We start from the raw sequence: 9,511 nt of genomic DNA, 5'->3' as shown, positions 1-9,511 counted from the left end.
GAATTACTGGAATTTTGGACTTCGCTCATCGTCCGGTATTCTAGAAACTAGAAAACACAACGTTTCGGAAACTGGATCTGTTTCCTTCCTCAGGTGAGAGGGGGAAGACACCTACTGGGTTGGGTCACTGGACCTGAGGTTAGTTGTTTCTAAGGGACCCAACTGAGTAGGTGTCTTCCCCCTCTCACCTGAGGATGGAAACAGATCCAGTTTCCCAAACGTTGTGTTTTCTAGTTTCTAGAATACGAGACGATGAGCCAAATCCAAAAATCCGGTAATTCTGAGTGTTATACACCATCGTAAGAACCCTTTAGAATCTGCGGCCATATTCATCTTCACTAGCAATACAGCGCTTTTCGAGCTACAGCCTTCCTTAGAAGATCCTGTTGGATTTTTCTCTTTGCGAATTAGACCATCCGGTTTCATTTCTTTGGCTTTCGTAACAATGATTCCTTTTTACAGGGCAAGGTCGTCAGCTTTGCGTCCAACCCCCAACCTGGAGGACCAGGTCCCTGTATTTATGTTCTCCAGGAACAGGGTGGCCCACTTATACCCCCAGGCACCGGTTCCCTTTCTGTCGCCTTCTACGCCTCGAAGGGCTGAGGTGGAGGTATTCTAACCCGCCTCCACAAGGGGAACAGAGCATATTATCCATATTAATAATAATATTTGCATAATCACTGGATTTTCTCGTCCTTTGGGTCTTTCTTGTGACTGACTGACTTTAGCCCTACAGACAGGATAATTACAATTTTGTCTTCTTTGGTTTATTTCGGTAGAACGCAATAGCAGTAATATTATGCTACAAGCCGGAAGGTCGCGGGTTCGATTCCCCATGAGGACACTGGATTTTTCAATTGACGTAATCCTTCCAGCCGCATTATGGCCCTGGGGTCGACTCAGCCTCTGACAGAAATGAGTACCGGAAATCTTCTTGAGGGTAAATGGCGATCGGCGCGTAAGTCTGATAGCCTCTCCGCCATCTGTGAGCCGATTGTCTAGAAAATGTGGGATCCTCGACGTCTCACAGTCTTATGGGCCTCCACGGCCTGCTACAGGGATAGATTCATATTTTCGTGATTTCTACCATTCTTATTCCCCGCACATTTTCGGTCTTGTGTCTTCCGTCTGTTCTGTCGCTACATTACGATTTTCTCGATACTGCAAATTCGCCAGTTACCCCTATAGGTTAGGCACACGGTGAAACTCGTGTACGTTGGCCCCTGTGGTTTCACTAATTAATCACAATCAAAATTATCGGAAAAACGTAACATCAGATGCAATAAGCCGATCACATTGGCCGCGCGGTCTAAGGCATGAACAGTATTCTCCCGCTCGAACACTGGGATCGCGGGTTCGAATCCCACTCGAGGTATGGCTGTCTGCGTGCCTTTATTTTGTGTTTGTGTTGCTCTGTGTGTAGGTGTAGCGACGGGCTGATCTCCCGTCGAAGGAGTCCTACCCACTGTGTACGTAAGCAACTGAAAAAGCGGCCAAGGTCCAAGGTGCTGTAGGGACACAGTTGACTGATGAGAAAATGTTGCATGTTGTCACGTAATGCTCAATGCAGTAATAGCCCCTAAAGGAGTTCTGCGAAGCAATTTACGGCATACAAACACGTCAGAGCATTACACAGCACATAACAAAACATAAAGCATTCCAAAGCAGACGAATGGAAAACACGACAACACTACACGCAGGTTACTAATCAGAATATTCAATTATTACGTAACACGTCTACCATAAAGGATAACGAATTCTAGACTGCAAAATGCGTCCCATCTGGGAACCATCTGCCTTATGTTGGCCCGTCAGTGGCGGCTCGTGAGCAGCTCGAAATATGCGGCGTGGACTTAACGTTCTGATTAGCTTGTAACCTTACGTTCGATGTTTCTAAGAGACGTCATTTCGCACGTTTCAACATGTGCAGCTGAAGGTTTATGGCACGAAAATCTTCTCATCATTGGCTGCTGGCTTGTTTTCCTTGGCATAGACCTCTGCCCATTCATGTTCCTAGCCGTCACGAGTTGTGTGTTAAAGGTGTTCAGAAAATCAGCTTAACAATGAACTGTCACTCGAGCATGTGAAAATATTTCCTTTCTTATTTTCTGTTAGCATGATTTCAACCCTGATGTGTTTGCTGTGTTTCAGGTGCAAGGTCACACTTAAATGCGTTTAGCAGCGTTTTCTCATCAAGTTAATAAAGAGGTACTAAGCAGTTTTATAAGATAGTGATAACATTGTAATATTCACGAGTTGAAAATTAAGAACCGTTGTACTTAAGCGCATGCGCCACCCTTCGGTGAGTATTAATTTCCGTCACTCCGTCAGTCTGTGTAATCGTCTCATGACTCAAGGTACGCGGGTTCAAACCCGGCGGAGGTCGTGGAATTTTTAAGAGCGAAAAAATTCACGGAACAAGGCCTCCGGGAGGGACTTTAAGCCGTCGGTCCCGTGTCGTAGATTTACGGCACGTAAAAGATCCTCATGTCTCTAGGAGACCTCTGAGCAAAATTAGGCAACAAGTTTCCCGCCCAAGTAGTTTCCAATGCCTCTGGTAGAGGGGGCAAATATCAGGTACCGAGGGCCGACCTCGTTGGCTGAACGGGGCTGATAGCACGCAACAGTACCGGTAGGGTATGGCGACAGTAGAAATTAAAGGGGGACGCACAATGGACCAATAACTGGTCTAAGTGCATGGGGAAACCCACCCCCTCTAATAATAATAATAATAATATAGGGAAACTTTAGACGTGGACAAATTTTCGCAAAATTTGATACTGGGTAAATTTGCCACAACACTATAGAGAAACTTCAGAACATTCAGATCGGACACGTTTAACGATGACTATACATTGAGACCTGCGTACATGCTTTTCTGAAAGTATCTCGCCAAATAAAATAGTGTAAACTGTTGGTCCTCTGGTGGGAAGCTCAACTCAGCGGGCTTTCCATAAAGCCATGACACAAAACTGTTCAAAATGCGGTTTAATTTATTCTTCTAATGTAGCACTCCATAAAAGATGACTGTGAGGTATACATTTACGAGTGGACTGGAAGGCGGTGGATGCTATGCGCGCGCACATCCTTCCGTCAACCCCGGGGATTCCCTCCACATTCAGGCGCGTTCTGGATGTTTTAGAGTCTTACGCTGACCGAGATCCTCCTCGAAGTTCCGGATCTAGAGAGTTCACTCACTCCGCTCTCAGAACTGGCGTGCAGCGTTACCAAAAGCGTCAATCGGTGATTCCCGAACTGTCAGACGCAGGTTAATGAATACAGGTAGGCAGTGAAGTGGTATTCACTGAAGTCAGGCTCAAAGAAAACCAACTGACTTCAAGACCTTAAGTGACAAGCAGTAAACAAGCGCTCCGAAACAAGACAAACATTACGGTATTCAACAGTTTAAATGCACTTTCCAAGCCAACTTCTGTGTCTGGAGTCATACATCCACAAATACAGGTTTCCTCGAACGTCTCTTTATAAGCAGTTTGCACTCTCGGCCCATATTCACGGGTACCGGCTTTAATTTTCGGCTCGGCAACCGTTTATCCCAACTGCTGTTGCTTCCTTTCATGCCCTTGCCAATAATCACCGAATTCGACGCCAAGTAAACAGGGTCTTGAAACAGGAGATGAAACAAATAAAATAACAAAATGTGTTTACATATTTTTATAATATTTACCAAAGGATATAAAATTCCTACTGGCTGGTAAGGCGAGAAAATGCGTATTTGTATTCAAGAGGTACTGGATTCGAATCTCGAATGCTGTGACTAGGGCTATTGAGTTTCTCGAACTGAATGAATGAACAGAACACTGAGCTGTATCGTAGCTACTTGCAGTCACACCTGCACGCTACAGAACGGGAGTGCAGGAAACTCACTGAACACCAGACAAATTATCATTTCCAGACGATCAGGGGCCCCACACAAACGTGGATTGAATATCGCGTGTGTTTACGGAAGTCAACCCCACGCAGCAAATATTTTTATATTTAAATATTGAATTCTACCAATATTTTCTCCGTGACACGAGAAGCGATCTAACCTGTAGTAGAGTCCTGTCTTGTTAGCCAGCTTCCGGTCCACTGAACAGTATATTGTGGTTTGGGCACCCTCCTCGGCATTCTTCAGGAACAGGGAGCCGAGTCCGTAGAACACCGCCTTAGCTCCCGTGAAGAAGGAAGTGTCCCAGTGACGTTGCAGATCGGTCAAGACTACTCCTGGGTGCACCGCATATGTTGTCACCCCTGTATCTAAACACAGTAACACGAATATTTGCGACATTTCTGGACACTCATTCAGTCACTGGAGGGCAGTCTCTCAACAGCATGCGACCCAGAATGTGTGTTGTGTCACGTATACCTGTTGCCAGGCAGCTATACAAGAGCCGTTGCTAGGTAATGGCTCTGTAAACGACGGCAGTTGCTAGGTAATATCCTCTACAGATTTGTAACACAAACAAAGGAGTAACTGGGAAGCGATGTTCTCTGCGCAGTCCGTCCGATATCTACGTGATGCAACAATAGAAGAATTGTTGGGAGGGGTGTTTTCTATTCTAGAGTAAATGCCTTGGCACGAATAAACCCGTTGTTGAAATGCGTTCAAACCCGCTATCCAGTAGCAAGGAACGGCTCCATTACGCGTTAATTGTATGCGGCCCCTTCAGTTACTCTCTCGGCTAAAAGCACACACAGCATGGTCACGATTTGGGAGTGTGTCACTATAGACGGGGTATGGATTGGATATTGGATGTATTAACACTTATGCACACAACTTGGAACTACAGCGCTATCGCTGATCTGCACACTTTCACATCACACGCTTAGTCTTCTCTTCACAGCCGGACTTCGAGTCAATTGAACTCGCGCGATTCCGCAATCATTTCAGGTATCGACTCCGGGACTCTCAATCCAGTTTTCTGCCACAAATGCCAACTATCTCGTTGCCATCTCTTCTCAGTTTCTTTCGACTGTCGCGTCTCAACTGACTCAATTCAGGGCAAAGTCACCTTGCGACTGACGGTCAGTCAGTCAGTAAGTCTTCGTGTCGAGCCCCATCTGGGCTCATGACCAGGTATTTATTACTGTTTGACAGTTACGGTCTTGTTTCTGTGGGGCGGCATCTCTGATGAGAGGACGGGTCTGTCTTTTGTATATGCTGCTGGCCCTTGCCAGTGCAGTCTTTCTCGGGTCCGAGTCCCTTGGGACTCGCGACCATATTTTACTGTCTCAGATTTGAGACTTCCCTTTTCGTCGCCTCCTACGACTCGCAGGGTCACGGTGGAGGTATTCGACCCCGCCTCCACACGGGTGACTGACTCAGTTGGCCTGAGGATCCTCATTATGTAGCCTCGGGGAGGACCCAACAGGAAACATTGTTTATAACAATCCCTCTATTGTTGCTTGCGTATTCGTTTCCACGGAAACCTGTTTACCGAGACATTGACTAACAATGAACGTCTATCTCGCTCCACTGTTACGACTTCCAGAGGCTTACACGAACGCTTGCCTAAACTACGTTAGCCTTACCTTGAAGACGCCGGGCCAATTCTTTGCAGAACAACACGTTCGCCAGTTTACTCTGACAGTAAGCTTTCATCGGAGTGTACGCCTCGTCCAAGTTCAGGTCGTCAAAATTCATGGTTCCCCCTGAAACACGAGCACAGGAACGCACTCTCAAGCGTCCAGCTCTCCTGGCGTTTATTGACATGTGACACTCGCTAACTAACTAATTCTATCACTCAGTCATTCTCGCCATGACGGGATTTCTAGAACACTAGATATGTATTCAGTCGATCACGGTGACCGCGGGGTCTAAGGCATGAACCGTCTTCGCTTGCTCGAAAGCTGGTATCATGGGTTCGAAACCCACTCGAGGAATGGATGTCTGTGTGCGTTTATTCTGTTTGTATTGATCTGTGTGTAGGTAATGGGCTTGCGAGAAGCTGATCCCCCGTTCAAGGAGTCCTACCGACTGTGTAAAAAAGATTACGAAACTGAAGAGGAGGCCAGGGCTCAACAAAGGGCTGTAGTGCAATTGGTGGATGAGTGAATGAATGAATGAATGAATGAATGAATGATTCACCTGGCCATGAAGTCTCCTGTCTGGGAAACGAACGATAACGGATACAAAATTCCTTCGCCGAACAGCAACTCAGTAATAAACTAATTTCACGGTCTTCAGGGCTTCGACGGCGTATAATCCGCACAGAGTTACCACCGTGCCGACAGAAGTTGTCTCCATCGTCTACCCTCAAGAAGGAGACGGGATATTTCTCCGAAACGTTGGTGTCTATGACATTTTACATTGTCACTTCAAAGAAAACAGCAATCACATCGGGCACAACCACGAGAACCCTATTTCTTTTTAGTTTCTTGGGGTGGGGTGAGACAGTCCACTTGGTACGTTGGTCACTAGCTGGCCTACTGTACCAGCCCCGGACGATAAATAAGTGTGGAGCAGCAAGTGGAATGAGAATTGGCAGGGGAAACTGAACTAGTAGGAGAAAAGCTGCCCCACTGACACTGTATCGACCACAAATCCCACTTGTCTTGACCTGGGCTCGAACCCGGCCACTGCGGTGGGAAGCCTACACTATGGCACAGTCTATGAGAACCCCATATTGCACAGTTAACCTCATGTCTTTGAACTTCTTCGTGTGAGGCGTGTTTTAAGGATGTATAAGAGATACAATCTCAGACAAAAGTAGCTTAAATTCCAAGTTGACGAATATCTGCAATTTTCATGTCTTAAGTAAAGTCAGAAGTAAGTGATAAGAGACATAAATTTTAATGTGAGAGCATTTTTTATTTTATGACTTTTTTGGCTACATTTATCATTCACGTCACCCATTGTAATAAAATGTTTATTACATGTTTTCCACCCACTATAATAAACGAGGCGACTAACTTCCATAAGATCACATGTAAATTTGGTGGAAATTAAAAGTGCAATAAATTTTTAACGGGTTAGTTTTTTAAGAATTTCAGAATAAAAGAACGAAACATCTACACAATTTTTATCCATTTTGTACAATTTTTAAGCGTCTCCTATACATCTTAAATATTGTCTGCCCCTCGAACATCTCAAATAAATAGACAAAAACAGTTCATGAAACGGCTTTCTCGGCTGTTCAGTGGATGTATGAAATGCATCCTAAGGCGGCTTTAATGACGTTTTCTTTTTATTTCCGATATTAACAACGAAAAATACGGTAAAGAGCGGTGACTGGTGGAATAACTTTAGGTCCAACGACGAGCATTCTTAGCGGGATGGATTGAGCAGGCCACTTACAGGCGTGCACAAAAGACGACAGAATAACGATCCTGGCAGGAGCGGAGCGGATGATGCGCGGCAGGAGCAGACAGGTGAACAGGAAGTGGCCCAGGTGGTTGACCCCGAACTGCGTCTCGAAGCCGTCCTCTGTTTTGCCCTGGGGGCACGCCATGATCCCTGAGAACAAAAGGAAGCAATGTACCTTCTTACCCTGAGCTCTGTTTGTCATGAGTCCCTGAAAGCAACAGGATACAGGTCACAGTACCTGCATTGTTGACAAGCAGGTGGATTCTTTCTAATTTCTGCAGGAGCTCCTGGACGCACTGACGCACGGAAGCCAGGGATGCCAGGTTCAGGCACACCACTTCCACTGTACCTGCCCCCTCCACACCCTCTGTCTCACTGCGAATGTATTTGGCCGCTTCTTCAGCTTTACCCATATCTCTGCAGGCCATGATTACGCGTGCTCCTGTGGAAGTGAATATAATTCCGTACAGGGAACTCGAGGGCATGTAGCACGAAGTAATACATAGAGAATATAGGTGGGAAAGACAGCTGGAAAGAGACCACTAGGAAGACCAAGACATGGGGGGGGGTGACTACTTTTGAAGTGGATCTTACATAGGATGGAGTGGTATGGACTGGATTGATCAGGCTCAGGATAGGAATCAGTGGAGGGCTTTTGTGAAGAGGGTAATGAACCTTGGGGTTCTGAAGTTTTTGAACAGCTGCACAACTGGCGGCTTCTCAAGAAGGGCCAGATTCAAGAAGGCAGTAACAGGGAACTGCAGATGACAGCATTTTTCAGGTATTTTAAATTGTTCGTGGCAAAGCCAATTGAAATTAAATTGGGTATCATTTCTTCCTTGTCTTCATATTTCAACCAACTTTCATATTTTTATCTCGTTCTCATTTTTCTCCGTCAAAAAGCGAACTCCATCATACAGATGTCACGGTTTCAAACGGAGCTGCAACTACCACGGCGTAAGTACAACATAACATACACATATAACAAAAAATAAATAAATAAACTCCGTGGCCTGTAGTCTGCAAGCGAACTATACCGACCGAGCGACCAACGCTTGTCGGCGAAGTTAGTGCCAACTTTGGCGGATAGAGGGTGCCACGTGGCCAGCGCAACGGATCTCCACGGCCGTTAATCTCGGTTTTCTAGACCGGAGCCGCTATTTCCTTGAAATAGCTCGTCAATTATTCCCACGAGGTTGAGTGGACCGCCTTCCAGGCCCGCTATTTCTCAGAAAATCTGGTAGTGCCGGGAATCGAACCCGGGACCTCTGACCACTAGGCCACAGAGGCGGTCTAACATACACACATAGCCAGATAAAACATATTTTTGTGGGCAATTAACGATGCGTTTAGGATATACGTGGGATGATGCATTGAACTGGAAAGTATTTGCAACAATTCTGTCGTGGCCTATCAATAGAATGTACTGGGAATTGCCTGGAAGGACTGAGGAAAACATGAAAAACCTCAGTCAGGAGAGCCGGTGTCCCAGCCAAGATGCGACTCGAGAACCTTCCTAATAAAAGTTAACAGCTTTATCTCTAGACCAATTGGTACGGTTCCTCTTACTATGTATAAATATGTACATACATATATATATATTTATATAGATGGGGCACGCGGTAGCGTAGTTGGTTGAGGCACTATGCTACAAGCCGGAAGGTCGCGGATTCAAGTCCCGACGAGGTCATTGGATTTTTTCAATTGACCTAATCCTTCCAGCCGCACTATGGACCTGGGATCGACTCAGCATCTAACAGAAATGAGTACGAAGAATATTCTTCGAATGTTGTTGGGGGTAAAGGGCGACCGGTGCTTAGGGCTGACAGCCTTGCCGCCATCTATGAGCCGATTGTCTAGAAAATGTGGGAACCTCAACGTCTCACAACCCTATGGGTCTCCACGGCCTGTTACAGGGATACNGTATAGATTTTCAGAGAGGATATTAATAATAATTCAGTTTATTGTTGTTTAATGTACATGCAAATAATAATAATACTAACAATTATACTGTATTTAAAATCGTTTGGGGAGAACATTCCTGGCTCCGAATACGTCAACATCCCTGCAAACAACATTAGCAGCTGCTGCACTTCTAGCAGGGGGACAATTTTTAGATGAGGAGCAAACATTGAACAATGCAAAGTCTCTGATATACCGAGCAGGAACTATGAGACCAACAATTTCCAGAACAGAAGGGCAGAA

The 9,511-nt window shown here is 45.6% G+C and overlaps 1 protein-coding gene across 2 annotated transcripts in view; it reads right to left on the bottom strand.

Annotated features, from left to right (window-relative positions):
• Positions 1–9,511, bottom strand: part of LOC111874899 (retinol dehydrogenase 14) — a 15,655-nt gene that overhangs the window by 4,350 nt on the left and 1,794 nt on the right. For both annotated transcript variants that reach the window (XM_023870760.2, XM_023870762.2), the window contains exons 2-5: positions 7,545–7,748; positions 7,298–7,456; positions 5,533–5,652; positions 4,050–4,257 (exon numbers count right to left, since the gene is read on the bottom strand). In XM_023870760.2, coding sequence (XP_023726528.1) covers positions 4,050–4,257; positions 5,533–5,652; positions 7,298–7,456; positions 7,545–7,748 — 691 coding nt within the window. The remainder of the gene's footprint in view (positions 1–4,049; positions 4,258–5,532; positions 5,653–7,297; positions 7,457–7,544; positions 7,749–9,511) is intronic.

This window comes from Cryptotermes secundus, unplaced genomic scaffold (genome assembly GCF_002891405.2).
Source record: "Cryptotermes secundus unplaced genomic scaffold, Csec_1.0 scaffold516, whole genome shotgun sequence".
NCBI classification, from domain to species: domain Eukaryota; kingdom Metazoa; phylum Arthropoda; class Insecta; order Blattodea; family Kalotermitidae; genus Cryptotermes; species Cryptotermes secundus.
The sequence above is the reverse complement of the archived record's forward strand: the minus strand, read 5'-3'. Positions and strand labels throughout refer to the sequence as shown.